Here is a 15,580-nt window from a genome sequence, read left to right as displayed (position 1 = left end):
GTTAAGCTGACTTTCCTACATTAAAGATACCAGCTGGATGAAGGTTGCTGTTGTTTGGCTTTGTGTTGACTGCTGAGAGAGGCCAGTGTATGATCTGAACGTGATAATCTGTTCAAGGGTCCATTCATTGACAAGATGTATGTGTAAACATTGAATTGTGTCAAGATTTTAGTAGTTATTATTTATTTAATTTGTTGGACTTACTGATAACTTTGTTAATATACTTAGTGGCTTTCCTTCCATTGTTGTGTTATTGTCATTTTGTATCAGTAGCCAGCTCTCAGTCTTGCCCAATAGCATGAGAGATTGGTTTCCAGGAAAGCAAAGAGAAAAGGCCAGGGTAGCCCTTTCTCCCAACCTACTCTCTGTACCTCTCTAGCGGTTTAAACCTTTATCCCATGTTGCACCAGGGAATGAGATTCAAGATGAGCATGATTTGTTCAGAGTTGTTTTTCTCCCTTAAGCTGCACAGTATTTTAAAATGAGTGTCTCTTTGCAAACAGGTAAAGCAAGATGACAGAATTCTAGTAACCGAACATGGCCTCTTGATTCGTTCTGTACAAAGCAATGACAGAGGGATGTATCACTGCATTGCCACTGAGAACAACTTTAAAAGCACCGTGTCCAAGGTCAAGCTGAAGGTTGTTGATACAGAATTGGTTTCCTCCAAAATTAACAAAGGGACATCATGGCCTTGGAGAGCTGCCAATGACCTGGGTGGTTTGCAGGTCCTTCACAAGGATCTGGTAGGGCTATTCAGTTACTCAGAAATGCAGGCAATCAATAAGTACTGCAAAGAGAGTTGGCACAAGCAGAGACAGAATGGGGAGGGACTATCAATTAGAATAGATCATTCAAAACTAAAGGCCCTCATCAACAGAAGAAAAAGTCGAAATAGAAGAAACCATTTGCCTGTTACTTAAAGGACTGCCTACAAAGAATGTCTTTGTCAGTATGAACCTATTTAATATAAATTGTACAGAATACATCTGTAGTCATTTTTTTTTTATTTTTATCTTTTAAAAGTACAACTAAATTCTTACTGTCTGTGCATGTCATAATTAACAGAACAGTACTGTTTAATACTTTTTCATATGTAATGTCCAGATGTGCATTTAGTTTTAATTTTTGTCTAGTTAGAATAACTTAGAAGGCAGCTGTATTCTGTTGAAACATTTAAAGGTAACTTCATTCAGACCTCTGCCTTCGATCTGTAATCTAAAGCTGCTGTAGCCCTTTGACTTCCACAACTTTAGTCTTGGCTAAGGAGCCAAACGTATGACCAGCTCATCAGAATTTAGTGATCAGGGTGGGCCAATACATTCATGTTTTTAAATTTTTACAGCGTGGTAACAGGCCCTTCCAGCCCAACGAGTCCGCGCTGCCCATTTTAAACTCCAAATTAACCTACCCGTACGTCTTTAGAATGTGGGAGGAAACTGGAGCGCCCGGCAGAAACCCACACAGACAAGGGAGAATGTACAAACTCCTCACAGACAGTGACGGGAGTCGAAACCCGATCGCTGGCGCTGTAATAGCATTGCGCCAACCACTACGCTACCTTGCTCCATGAAAAAACATATGATCAGTTTGGTGTGGTACTAGTCATGACATTCTGCTATAGGGAGAGTTTGGGACGTCGAAGGAATAATAGGACTTGCGCTTTAATATTATGTATAATTATGTAAAATGTGATGGTGTTGGTATCTTAAGAGGAAATCCTGGAGGGAAATTATCTTAAGAAATCAATTCACTAAGTATTAAATATACATCAATTTATTTAAAAATAGCTATTATACTGTAGAAAAAAATTGTTACCTTGAAAACTTAAAGCTGCTGTACATCAGAAATATTAACAGGACATATTGGAAGGACACAGCAATCCAGTCACCTTTTACAAGGGAATTAAGGTTAGCGTTATGCACAAAAACTTTCCTCCAGGTTCTAAAGACCTGTCAATTGATTTGCTGTGCGTTTGTAATATTTGCTGTTTCCATTTCACACTTTTAGCATTTGTTTTGTTATTGCATTGCCCCTTATCCACTTTTTTTTAAAACTTTATTTACAGCGTGGTAACAGGCCCTTCCAGCCCAACGAGTCCGCGCTGCCCATTTTAAACCCCAAATTAACCTACCCGTACGTGTTTGTAATGTGGGAGGAAACCGGAGCACCCGGAGGAAACCCACACAAACACGGGAGAACGTACAAACTCCTTACAGACAGCGACGGGAATTGAACCCCATCGCTGGTGCTGTAATAGCGTCGCACTAATCGCTACGCTACCGTGCCGCAGAGAATGAGATGCAGAGAATGAAAAAACAGTTATCCTTTGTGAAACAAATAATCCACAATGAAAATGGAACAATATTTGGTCATTAAATAAAAACAAATCTTCATTAGGTAAGTGAGTATAATCTCTGAGTAATACATCTACACATCGCCAAACTCAAAGACATGTTGATTAATGTTGTGGAGCATAACCTGCAAAAATAATCACAAATGGAATCAGTTGCCTCTAGCATTCCTGCTAGAATCAACCTGTAGGTTGTAAAGATAAATGTGTTATGTGTCTTTCTTGTAAATGTTTACGATATTATTTAGTATGTTTAAATGTTTTGGTAAGTTTAAATGTTATTTGGTATGATGTAATGTGTAGATTGAGTACAAAAAGCATTTCCATCTGCCAGTGTAACCTGCAAGTTCAAATATCTTTGTACAGTTTTTATGAAAATTGCATTACTGTCATAGAAAATGGCAAATTAAACAGAACTTTATGTTCCTATAAAATAGAAATTAACGTGAAGATAAAATCTAGATTAAATTCTTCTGATCTAAATTATGTAAAACATGACACAATGTATTTTCATGGTGATGATAATAAATCTTCAAAGACTCAATGAATCTTTTCTAATATGCATGTTCTCTCTCCAACTCCCTGTATGCCTTGTGTTAGAAGGACTGTTGATCTTTTCCACCTCCCTGTCCTGGTGGCATAGATATTATGAAGCAGATTAACAGACACCCATTGCCTTAAAGTAACCTGACTCAGGACCATTCTGATCCTTTTCATTTTCACCACCTAACAAATGCAGGCTTTCCAACAGGAATCCCAGGATAGAAGGCAAGGAAGGATGTTTCCTTTCACCTCCTTAACCCACAGGTACTGAGACCAGTGGTGTGGATGGATATCTCCACACAGGCTGAGATTAGCTATGGAAGAGTTGATCTGGAAATCCTACAGATGGATAGATAGATAAAATCTGACATAAACATTCTTATAAGTAGCATTTTTTCAGTGCAACAAATATGAACATCAGTTATTTGCTAAAGGGAATGTGATTGTGATGAATTTGAGGTCAAATTGCATCACTGAAGGGTCTGCTGGTTTCAGACTGCATTTATGCACTGGACATCATGGAAAAATGTTGTTTCCAGTGCAATATTCCTTTAAGCATTGCCTGGGAAAGTAGGTCACACTGCACTGTGAGACTGTCATTGGGCACATTCAGAACTATTGTGTTTTAACAGCATTTTCTCTGAGAAAGTCCCAGCCCAGGACAGGGAGCATCATTCAGATAGTTTACTTATCTCCCCTCCAAGCTGCCCGCCGTAGACCAGCCATTTTGCTCCCTTTTCTGATTTTATCTTTCAGTTCCAAACCCAATGGAACCTCTTCCTTCCAGGTATGACTCGAGCCATGAACACTCATTTTGTTTTTCCACTCAACATCTCAACTGGCTCCGAAGTTCCTCTCAAACTCACTCCTGAGTCTTGTTCTGCCTTCTGATCAAACCCAACTCTGGCACAAACTGCCTGAGTTTTTTCCCTCTTGCCCAGACAGTCTCATATCTCGGATTGCCTCCAATTCCGGCCTTAGTTTCCTAACCCAAAACCCCCAACTCTGGAACTGGCTCCCCAATCCAAACCCCAACTGGAGCCCTCATTGAGATCACATTCCAAGCCCTGACTCATGACCAATGCCCTAAGTCATCCCACAGCCCCTGATCCTGATCTCCCCTGTCCCCAGAACTTCCTGGTTACAGACTTATCTGATAACTTTCTTCAAGCACTCTACCATGGTGCAACAGATGAAGAAGTGTGTATAATGTCCATTCATCAGTGCTTTGGGCACCACTGAATCTTGCTGTCCTAGGCCCAGGACCAATATGGTCATTGCCACACTGGTCAGCAACAGTTAATCTCCACCAGTGCCATTGAATTTCTAGGCCCCCATACTTTAAATCTTCCCATAGTAAGAGGGCTGGGCTGCAGATGAGGCTGAAACAGTGTGGATACAAGACAGCCCTCCCCAGCATACTATTAGCCAACGTCCAGGCCATTGAGAACAATGTGGATGAACTAAGGACAAGACTGACCTACCAAAGAGATGTGAGGGACGGCTGTGTGCTATGTCTCACCAAAAAGTAGCTTACACCTGCTTCACCTGACTGTTCCATTCAACTTGAGGGCTTCTCAATTCATCGAATGAACCATACAGCATCCTCGGGCAAAATTAGAGGTGGAGGGTTCTGCTTCTTAATCAATAACTTGTGGTGTTCAGACGTGATGGTCCTGGCGAGTTCCTGCTCACCCAGCCTGGAATATCTAATGGTGAAGTGTCAACCATACTATCTGCCACGGGAGTTCACTTCAGCTGTCCTGATGGCAGTCTACATCCCACCCCAGACGGACATGAAGCCTGCACTCAATGAAATATACTCTACGGTCAACAGCTTTGAAACAGGATATCCTGAGGTCCTCTTCATCATTGCAAGTGACTTCAACCAGGCCAACCACAAGAGTGTGTTACCAAAGTACTACCAGCACGTCTCCTGTCCCACCAGGGGCCCAACATCCTTGACCGTTGCTATACAACCACCAAAGATGCCTTCCAAGCCACCCCTCACCCTCAGTTTGGGAAATCAGACCACCAGGCTGTGCTCCTTCTCCCTGCATACAAACAGGAACTGAATCGGGAGGATGCAGTACAGAGAGTCGTGCAGTGCTGGTCTGAGGAAACAGATGAGCTTCTACACGACTGCTTTGAGTCAGTGGACTAGTCCATGTTCAAAGGCTCAGCTGCCAGCCATAATGTGTACGTCACCACCATCATGGACTTTATCAGCAACTGTGTTGAGGACCGTGTACCAAAGAGGACAATGCATGTGTTCCCAAACCATGGATGAACCGGGAGATCCACTCCCTACTGAAGTCGAGGACTGCTGCATTCCAATCAGGTGACCAGACCTTCACAAGAAATCTAGATATGACCTCTGTAAAGCTATCAGAGATGCCAAAAGACAATACCGGTTCAAAATCGAGTCCCAGACCAGTCATCAATTGTGGCAGTGTGACATGCTATAACAGACTACAAATCAAAGTCGAGCAGCATAGTCAACAACAGCGCATCCATTCCTGATGAGCTTAACGCATTCTATGCACGTTTTGAACAGAAAGGGATTGATATGTCACCACCCACCCTGACAGCCTCCAATGCAACTGAACCAGTGGTCACTGTTGAGGACGTAAGATCAGTCTTCCGGAGAGTGAACCTGAGGAAAACATCTGGTCCGGCTGGTGTCCCTGGCTGTGTGCTCAGATATTGTGCTGATCAGCTGTAAGGGGTATTTGCAGACATATTTAACCTCTCCCTGCTTCAATCTGATGTTCCCACCTGCTTTAAGAAGACCACTACCAAGCCGGTGCCTAAGAAAAACAAGGTAACATGCCTTAATGACTACCAACCGGTGGCTCTGACATCCACCATCATGAAGTGCTTCAAGACGCTGGTCATGGCACGCATTAACTCCAGCTTCCCAGACAACCCACTGCAATTCGCCTACCACCGAAACAAGTCCACAGTGGACGCCATCTCCCTGGCCCTATACTCATCTCTGGAGCATCTGGACAGCAAAGACACCTACGTTAGACTATTGTTTATTGACTACAGCTCCACCTTCAATACTATAATTCCAAGCAAACTCATCACCAAATTCCGAGACCTGGGACTCAACACCTCCCTCTGTAAATGGATCCTTGACTTTCTGACCAACAGACTGCAATCAGTGAGGATAGGCAACAGCACCTCCAGCACGATTATTCTCAACACTGGTGCCCCACAAGGCTGCGTTCTCAGCCCTCTACTCCCTATAATGACTGCGTGGCCAGATTCTGCTCTAATTCCACCTACAAGTTTGCAGAAAATGTATCACCGTAGTGGGCCGTATTTCAAATAATGATGAGTCAGAGTACAGGAAGGAGATAGAGAGCTCAATGACATGGTGTCATGACAACAACTTTTCCCTCAATGTCAGGAAAACAAAAGGGCTGGTCATTGACTTCAGGAAAGGGGGTGGGGTACATGCACCTGTCTACATCAACGGTGCTGAGGTCGAGAGGGTTGAGAGCTTCAAGTTTCTTGGAGTGGACATCACCAATCATCTGTCCTGGTCCAACCATGTAGATGCCATGGCCAAGAAAGCTCACCAGTGTCTCTAACTCCTCAAGAGGCTAAAGAAATTTGGCATGTCCCCTTTGACATTTACCAACTTTTATTGATGCACCATAGAAAGCATCCTATCTGGATGCATCATGGCTTGGTATGGCAACAGCTCTGCCCAGGACCGCAAGAAAGTGCAGAGACTTGTGGACACAGCCCAGCGCGTCACGGAAACCAGCCTTCCCTCCATGGACTCTGTCTATACCTCTTGCTGCCTTGGTGAAGCAGCCAGCAGAATCAAAGACCCCACCCACCCGGGTCATTCTCTCTTCTCCCCTCTCCCATCAGGCAGAAGATACAGGAGCCTGAGGGCACATACCACATAGCTCAGGGACAGCTTTTATCCCACTGTGATAAGACTATTGAACGGTTCCCTTATACGATGAGATGGACTCTTGACCTCATAAGCTACCTTGTTATGACTTTGCACCTTATTGTCTACCTGCACTGCACTTAGTCTGTAGCTGTGACACTTTACTCTGTATTCTGTTATTGTACTACCTCAATGCACTGTGTAATGAATTGATCTGTACGAACGGTATAGAAGACAAGTTTTTCACTGTACTTTGGTACAAGTGACAATAATAAACCAATACCAATTTGCTCGAATGGGAAGCTTTGGCACATGTATCTGAGAAAAATAAAACAAATCAATATGAATTCCATTACTCTGGACAAATATTTATATGGATTTTTTGGTTATCGACCCTCTCAAGACTCTGCATACATGTCTTCCCCTATTGCCCACTCTCAGATGGTTGTCACAGTAGCTTTGCCTTCAGTAAACTAATGATTAAGATTTATTCTGACGAGAGGAAGAGAAGGCAGTGATCCAATTGCTTATGGAAAATTCCATTGTGCTCTGACCTTTAGAGAACAGTGCATAAATCTCATTACGATGAGGATGAAGTGGCTTTCCACAAGCCAACTTATTTTTTGAGCTCAACAGTAACTGCTCAGAGTAGTGACTGTGGGAGGAATGATATCAACCTTTACTAAGAGGCAGCAAATGCAGGAAAATATTACCATGTCAGCACTCATGTATCTTTCAGCAAGGCCTGTTCTGATGCTAATGGTTTATTAGGAGTTCAACACACCACACAGAAGTGCAGTCATAAATCACCTGAGGCTGAGAATCCCTACTGGATGAACCAGTGTCATCAGCAGGGTGTTGCAACACTTAATGAAATAAATTGAACTCCTTTTCTTGATTAATGTGCAGATATTTTGTTTTTTTCTGGTTCAAAGTTAATATTTTGCATTTTATTTCTATTCCCAGGGCTTACCAAGCAATGCACAGACTGCAGCCAAGATGATGGGTGACCTGCTCCATGGTTCCATAACTCCTAACTGAGGGTTTGAAGATTCTCCCCCAATCAGTCCTCCAAAAGACCACACAGTCGCTGGTGTTTCACCCAAAGGGAATGACAATAACTGAGTTCAGCATGAATCTGCTGTCTTTTCTCAGGGCAACAACATTTGTGCCCCCACCCTGCCCCACATTTGATGCAGATGCTGTTCATTGTCTGCTAGACAGCTCTGACTCCTGCACCTTATATCTGGATGGCTCAGTCCAAAGCTAGGCTCTCTGGACAGAGCTTCTTGAGGGCATCCTGTAAGGACTTTTGCTGTTTCCATCACTGCATGTCATTAGTCATCCACTAGCCCGGGAGGGTGCACAGAATAACCAAAGACACTTAGACCACAGGCACCAAGAAAATGCACAATGGTGACAAGTTAATACTTGTATGCAACACACACTAAATGATGGAGGAATTCAGCAGGTCAGGCAGCATCTAAGGAGGGAAATGAACAGTCTATGTTTTGGGTGAAGACCCTACATCAGGACTGGAAAGGAAGAGGGCAGAAGCCAGAATAAAAGGGGAGGGGGAAGGGGAGGGGGAGGAGCACAAGCTGGCAGGTGATAGGTGAGTCCAGGTGAGAGGGGGAAGGTAGGTGGGTGCGGCAGGGGGGATGAAAGGGAGTGTTGTGAGAAGCTGGGAGGGTGATGGGTGGAAGAGGCAAGGGGCTGAAGAGGAAGGAATCCAGTAGGAGAGGACGGTAGACTATGCAATAAAGGAAAGGCAGTGGAGGACCAGAGGGAGGTGATAGGCAGTAGTGAGGGCAGGGAAGGGGAAAGAGAAGGGGTGAGGGGGCCACAGGAATGAGGGAAGACAAGGGGAGGGGAAGGGAAAACAGAAGGGAGGGGTTACCAGAAGTTAGAGAAATCGATGTTGATGCCATCAGGTTGGAGACCACCAAGGCGGAATATGAGGGGTTGCTCCTCCAACCTGCATCTGGCCTCAAAGAGGCCAGACAGTGTCTCAACCCGCAACATCAACTGCTTATTTCCCTCCATAGATGCTGCCCGACCTGCTGAGTTCCTCCAGCATTTTGTGTGTGTTGCTCCAGTTCCCAGCATCTTTTGTGTCTCTGTTAATATTTGTATGGTTAGTTTTATGATTTGGAATGTTAATTTAGTGTGGTCTCACATTCCTCCATTGTGGTCAAGCAGATGCTGAGATAATTGGTACCAAAAGGAAAGTAAAAAGGGAAAGCTTTAATGCTTTAATGACGATTCTCCTGCCAGCCAATTTCTCCCATTGATATCAGTGGGTTTGCTGCATTGTACCTGACATGCTTCAGCACATGGATTTCCCAGCCTGAGAGATGGAAGTCTGTGGAAGTTTGAGCTGCCCTGTAGGACTCGATGAGGGCGTATCCATCCACCACTCTGTGGAAGATTTTCCCCAACGTAGCTACAGTTTTCACTGTAACTGTCCAAGCTGAATTCAACACAGAACAGCAATTGAATAGCATTTGCCAGATTTTGCCCGAGGTAAAAGTTTGATCTGTTGAAAGAATATGTCATGCAGAATTGAAATGAATGAAAGTAAAGTTACAGACAGTTTCTGGCTACTCCTGCACCCTTGGGGTGCCATCTTCTTGTGCCCAGCCCTGAAGGGAAACAGGAATCAACTGCTCTCCATATTCAGCACCAAATAAAACAGCTTAGTGATATAAAGCAGGGAAAGGAACTTAATTTCTCTTACCCAGAATGCCAGATTTACACTCTAAGAGTGGCTGTAAATGGACTTGGTGCAAATGGAGATGGACAAAGTCTGCTAATACCACTTGCAGAAGTGAAGGTTAAGAGGAGACCTGATAGATGTATACATAATTTTGAGAGGCATAGATAGGGTAGATGGTAAGAAACTTTTTCCCATGGCAGAGGTGTCTGAGAACAGAGGTTTATGGTGAAGGGTAAGAGATTTAGGGAGGATCTGTGGAAGAATTTTTTGGAAGATGCTACCTGAGAAGGTGGGGGAGACAAATATTTTCACAACATTTCAGAAGCATCTGGACAAGCAATTGAATTGCCAAGTCATAGTCAGCTACAGACCAAGTGCTGGTAACTAGAATTAATATAGAGAGGTGCTTGATAGTCTGTATGAACATGATAAGGCGAAGGACTTGTTTCCATGCAATTTGACAATATTTACAAAATTAAAAATACAACAGAGTTTCAATCTATCCCTCAATGAAGTCCATATTGTTTGTACTCTTCACTGAATTGTCACAATAATATGGAGTCTAAAAATTATTGTCACAATAATTTGTAGAACAAAGGGACCACGGAGTACAAGTACATGGCTCACTGAAAGTGGAATCACAGGTAGACGGGGTGGTGAAGAAGGCTTTTGGCACACTGGCCTTCATGAGTCAGGGCAATGAGTATAAAAGTTGGGTGGTCATCATGCAGTTGTACAGGACGCTGGTGAGGCCACACTTGGAGTATTGTGTTCAGTTTTGGTTGCCCTGCTATAGAAAAGATGTTATTAAACTGGAAAGAGTGCAGAAAAGATTTACAATGATGCTCCCAGGACTTGAGGGGCTGAGTTATAGGGAGAGGTTGGATAAGCTAGGGCTTTATTCCTTGGAGCATAGGAGACTGAGAGGTGTATAAGATCATGAGGGGCACAGACAGGGTGAATGCACTCAGTCTTTTTCGCAAGCTGGGATATCAAGAACTAGAGGGCATAAGTTTAAGGTGAGAAGGGAAAGATTTAATAAGAACATAAGGGGCAACTTTTTTATACAAAGGGTGGTATCCATGTGGAATGAGCTGCCAGAGGAAGTGGTTGAGGTGGGTACAATAACAACTTTTATAAAACAGTTGGACAGTTACATGGATTATAAAGGTTTAGAAGGTTATGAGCCAAACACTGGCAAATGGGACCCGCTTGCATGGGGCATCTTGGTCGGCATGGACTAGTTGGGCAAAGGGCCTTTTTCCATGCTGTATGACTCTGTGACACTATGACTGTAATAATAAGACTGATGGAAAGAGGTTGTAGACAATCAGTGGTTGGTAGGAACTGCATTAGCCCATGTGATCTCTATAGAATTTCTAATGATGATGACTATCATGCAAGTGGATAGTTCAATGTTGAATTGAATGAGGTCACTCCTATTACATGGATATTAGAGGTGGGCATCTTTAAGGTCCAATGCCAAAAGCAAGAGTGGTAACCAAAGAGCACTTTATGCACTCTTGTTTTCCTATATACTTCCAAAGAAAAACTATAGCATTTAATTTAATTTATTTGCTGATCCTTGCTGCACTCCGGTAACATTCATGGTCTAATAGAAGCATAAAAGAGAGTGGGGGCTGCAAAATTTGAATCAACAAAGACATGAATAGGAAAATCATTTAAGCACACTCACACAAGTCGCATATAAATGTTGCGAGATGCTTTGTAGGAAGCTGGATGCATTTGCCACCGAGTTACAGCACCCATAGAAGGAGGTATGGTGGAGAGAAGAGTAAGCTATAGAAAGATCAGGTCGTACTTGACATATTGGGGGCAGGGAATTGGACAGAATAAAGGGATGCTAGGGCTAAAATACTCAAAATATCTCACTGGTGACCAGAGAAAATCAATCACTGAGGCTCATAAAAATGTCACAATGTGCAATACTGCTCTCTGGGTCACAGCAAAACAGCCACAATCCAGCTGTTGTTAAACTGGGCATGAAAGCTACCACTAGCAATGGAAGAATGATAAAGGGAAGGTTAACAAAGGGTCAGCCACTGTGTGGTGGGAGTAGGAACAAAACTAAGGAGATTCAAGGTCATGAAAGGTGAGAGGTCACTGGGACAGGATGCTGGAACCTTTTACCTGACAATGTGACATGAGAGTCCCTGCATCACATGGACAGTGATTCAAAAAGAAAGCTCATCACCATCTTAAGATCAACAAGAGAAGGAAATAAATGCCAGCATGACCACAGGCCAGAAATTAATTTTAACTGTGAAGTACCTGTGCTGATGAGACTAAATTAAGGATGCAGAGCCACCCAGAGGCCACGATGCTGAACTCCCTGAAGATGCCCACTACCAAATTAAAGCATTGTACTGTATTTTACATCTTAATCTAGCACTGGATGACATATAAATGCTGAAATTCTCTGCAAACTATCTGGGATAATATTGTTGCTCCCCCAACAATCCCAATAACTGCTACTGCATCCAGAGGTGATGGCAATTTCAATAGATTTTGGAAAGAAATGTAAGAAAATATTTATTAATATAAATATAGAACAGATAATTTCATTGTCACAATTGAAAATTTATGGCAAACTCTTACTGATTGCATATTTTAAAAACTAAGATTATTGCACTGAAAATTACACCTGGTGGTTTTGATTTTAGGGTAATTATGATCTGTAATCTCTTAAAAAATAAATAAATTAGTAGATATTTAAAATTCAATTCTTAAACTTAATTATGCCCACAGATCAATATGTTTCTGAAGTTTGTTCTTACCTTATTACAGCATTTTAATGGATTCTATCTTAAATCTGACACGAAGTTCATTGACTCTGGAGGTGACATCATTCTTTCTGTACATGTGTCAACTGGACAATTTTTTCATTTTATGCCTTATTTCATGGATATTGTCAATGCAGAAAAAGTTTGCTAATTTAGTCACCCAGATTTAAAGCAAAATTAACAGTTATTATAATGCAAAGGAATTTATCTTTGTCAGAAATGCAGTAAAATTTTACAAAATCTAACAATTTTTATGTACCTTATTTTCATATACAGATATTTCGTTATATTCAACATTTTTGCTTGAGATCAAAGAATAAACCTTGTGGCAAGCAATTTTGATGTGAGTCTCTTTGACTCCATCCCACAACAATCTATTCAGTCCAGCTTTGTTACCACTCCTGATGGACCAGATGTCAAAAAGACCACATTTCAACTAAAAATAACAATGCCTCAGGAACAGTTGGCAGTGATGAGTCCTTGCCCACATCTGGGAAGGAGAGGCTATGCTAGGGGACCTCAGAGATGCCATAATTGTAACCATCTTCAAGAAAGAAGATTAGACTGACTGTAGTAACTAAAAAAAAGCCTTTCTTCTATCTGCCACAGGGAAAGTCATTGCCAGAAGCCTTCTCAACCACCTCCTCCCAGTTGCCGAAGAGCTGCTCCCTGAATTGCAGTGTGTATTCTGAACATCTAGAGACACAGTGAATCTTCACTGCACAACAACTCCAAGAGAAATACAGGAAGCAGCACCAAACACCATACTTGGTGTTTTTCAAACTCACGAAGGTCTTTGACTCCATTAGGTGATGGGAACTGTCAAATCCAGACTGACCACTCTCCGCAAATTCAGCTGCCCACAGAAATTCATCACCATTTCACATTTGCTTCATGACAGCATGCAAGCCATGGTCCGAACCAACCACAACTGCGACAATTTCTATGAAGATTGGTGTCAATTAAAATTGCATTATTGCCTCAAAACCTATCTCAATCATTTTGCTGTAATGCTACACCTTGTCACCAACAAAGTGGAGCTAAGCCTCAGAACTAATGGAAAACTGTTCAAACTACGGTGACTGCATTCCAGATCCAAGGTAACAAAGAACTTCAGTAGTTGAGCTACAGTATGCAGATGATATTTGCAATTGCATGCACTTGTAGTCTGAGCTCCAAGCTATCACTGACCTCTTCACAAAAGCAGGAGAGGATAGACATCATACTCAATGCCTGCAAGCCAAAGGTCATCCACCAACCTGCCCCCAAAGTTTCATGGAAAAGCTCTAGAAAATAAAATAACTTCCCATATCATAAGAGCCATCTCTTGCAAAGGCAGACATCAGTGATAAAATTCTTCACTGCACCAACACAGCCTGTGTTTGATTGAGAAAAGGGGTGTGTGAAGATCAAGATCTCAGATCAGGCACAAAACTCAAGGTCTCGCAGGCAGCAATGATTCCTTCCCTCCCATATGCCTCTGAGACCTGAACCATCTAAGGCAGGCACTGGAAAAATATCGCCAATGTAGTCTCCACAAAATTTTCCAGATTCACTGGAAGGATAAACAAACTAATGTCAGTGACCTCTCCCAGCAAAAGACTAAGTTGGTACTTGCCTCTTAACACCCTTGGCTGAGATCTGTTAGTGCCCAATGCTCATGGACTGAGATGTGTTACTGCTCTAAACATGCTTGACCCAGATCTGTTTCTGCCCAGGTGCTCTTGACTGAGATTTGTTATTAGCTGATGATCTTATACAGAGCTATGTTACTGCTCTGCAATACAGTCATCTGGGATCTATATAATGCCTTGAGATAGAAATCATCTCTGCCTTCGAACAATCTTGCCTGAGATCTGTTACTGCCCAACATTCTTGGACCAAAAAATAAAAACATGATACTCAGAAACAGGAATAGACCATTTGGCCCCTCACACTTGCACCACCATTTGATAAGGTCACAGCTACTCTTTTACCTCAGCACCACTTTCCTGCACTAATCCTATACCCCTTGATTTCCTGAATATCCAAAAATCTATCAATCTCTATCTTGAATGGTCTCAGCAACTGAGCCTACACAGCAACTATTCTGAAGATTCATTCCCCCTGAGTGTAGAAATATCTTCTCATCTCTGTCTTGAATTGTCCACCTGTTATTTTGAGTGTGTGGCACCCTGGTTTTAGAGGAACTAGATTTCACAAACTGATTTAATGTTTATCATCATGGATTGTAAATATTACACCAGCTTTATGATTATAAATATAACATTGATTTTGGTTTACATTTATAATAGTATTTCCAAATAATTTCCAGATTATCCGTCTTTTATAGGATGACGGCTTTTACAGTAACTGGCTCACAGAAGGCATGAGAAGGGAAGCCAAGTTGTGCAAGATAGCTGCTGACCTCATATCACCTTCAACATCTCTGGAATAACTTTTAGTTGTTAAGATACAAATAGTACACATCTTATTTTTGAGCTGTGAGGGTCATCCAGGGTTTTGTTATGTTGCTTTTTATTCAGTAGAAGTTACTCTGTTTCTCACCACTGCATACAGAATATTCATGAGCCAAATTTGACCATGACTTTCTTCATCCAGCCTCTAACAGGCTCTTTAATCAACTTTGTTTCATGAGATTATTCCGCTTTACAGATCTCCTGTTTTTGCATTAAATTTACTTTATGAAGAAGTACAATGCTTATTAAAAAGAGTGAAATCATTGTAATACCCGGTTGCACAATCTGGTATTTTTTCAGTACTATGCAGGCATGTTGAAAGGCATCTTCCTCATAGAAAAGAATATTTTCTTTTGATTGCAATCAAGGAATGCCATTGCGATGAATCCCATCAATATGCATTTTTCAATTGCTAAAAGATAATGTTGTGCTAGTGGAAACATGACTTTTCTTCCTTTCCCCCTGGCAAAACAATAGATCAGCCAAAATATTTATTTTTCATGAAGCTGTAACACATTATTTAATGAGTGGAAAGCCTGCAGTTTTTATTCTTTGGATGATGTACATGAGCTTAAATAGAATCATCTGCTCAGTTCTTGATGCAGCAAGAAAATTACATTCTGGACCCCTGTTGCTGAGTAAATTGTGCCATATTGAAAAATCTGGAGATTTCCTTTGAAGGCAAATATATTTTCACCCAATTAGCTATTCACTTCAGTAAATGGTGCGGCAAATGTTCAGTCATTTAACAGCTAGAGCTTCTTTCCATTCCTGTGTGAATTGACA

General features: G+C 42.0%; 1 protein-coding gene across 5 annotated transcripts in view; it reads left to right on the top strand.

Moving 5' to 3' along the window:
- sema3c (sema domain, immunoglobulin domain (Ig), short basic domain, secreted, (semaphorin) 3C) overlaps positions 1 to 2,895 on the top strand; it is an 88,181-nt gene extending 85,286 nt beyond the window's left edge. For 4 of the 5 annotated variants that reach the window (XM_052033760.1, XM_052033758.1, XM_052033761.1 and 1 more), the window contains one exon: positions 504 to 2,881. In XM_052033760.1, the coding sequence (XP_051889720.1) occupies positions 504 to 923 (420 nt within the window). In that variant the 3' untranslated portion in view covers positions 924 to 2,881. Of the gene's footprint in view, positions 1 to 503 lie in introns of all 5 variants that reach the window. The other variant, XM_052033762.1, reaches the window with a different exon arrangement.
- The last annotated feature ends 12,685 nt before the right edge of the window (positions 2,896 to 15,580 follow it).

The sequence above is a fragment of the Pristis pectinata genome, chromosome 19 (genome assembly GCF_009764475.1).
Source record: "Pristis pectinata isolate sPriPec2 chromosome 19, sPriPec2.1.pri, whole genome shotgun sequence".
Lineage (NCBI taxonomy): Eukaryota > Metazoa > Chordata > Chondrichthyes > Rhinopristiformes > Pristidae > Pristis > Pristis pectinata.
Note: the sequence above shows the minus strand (reverse complement) of the source record. Positions and strands in the feature narration are given on the sequence as shown.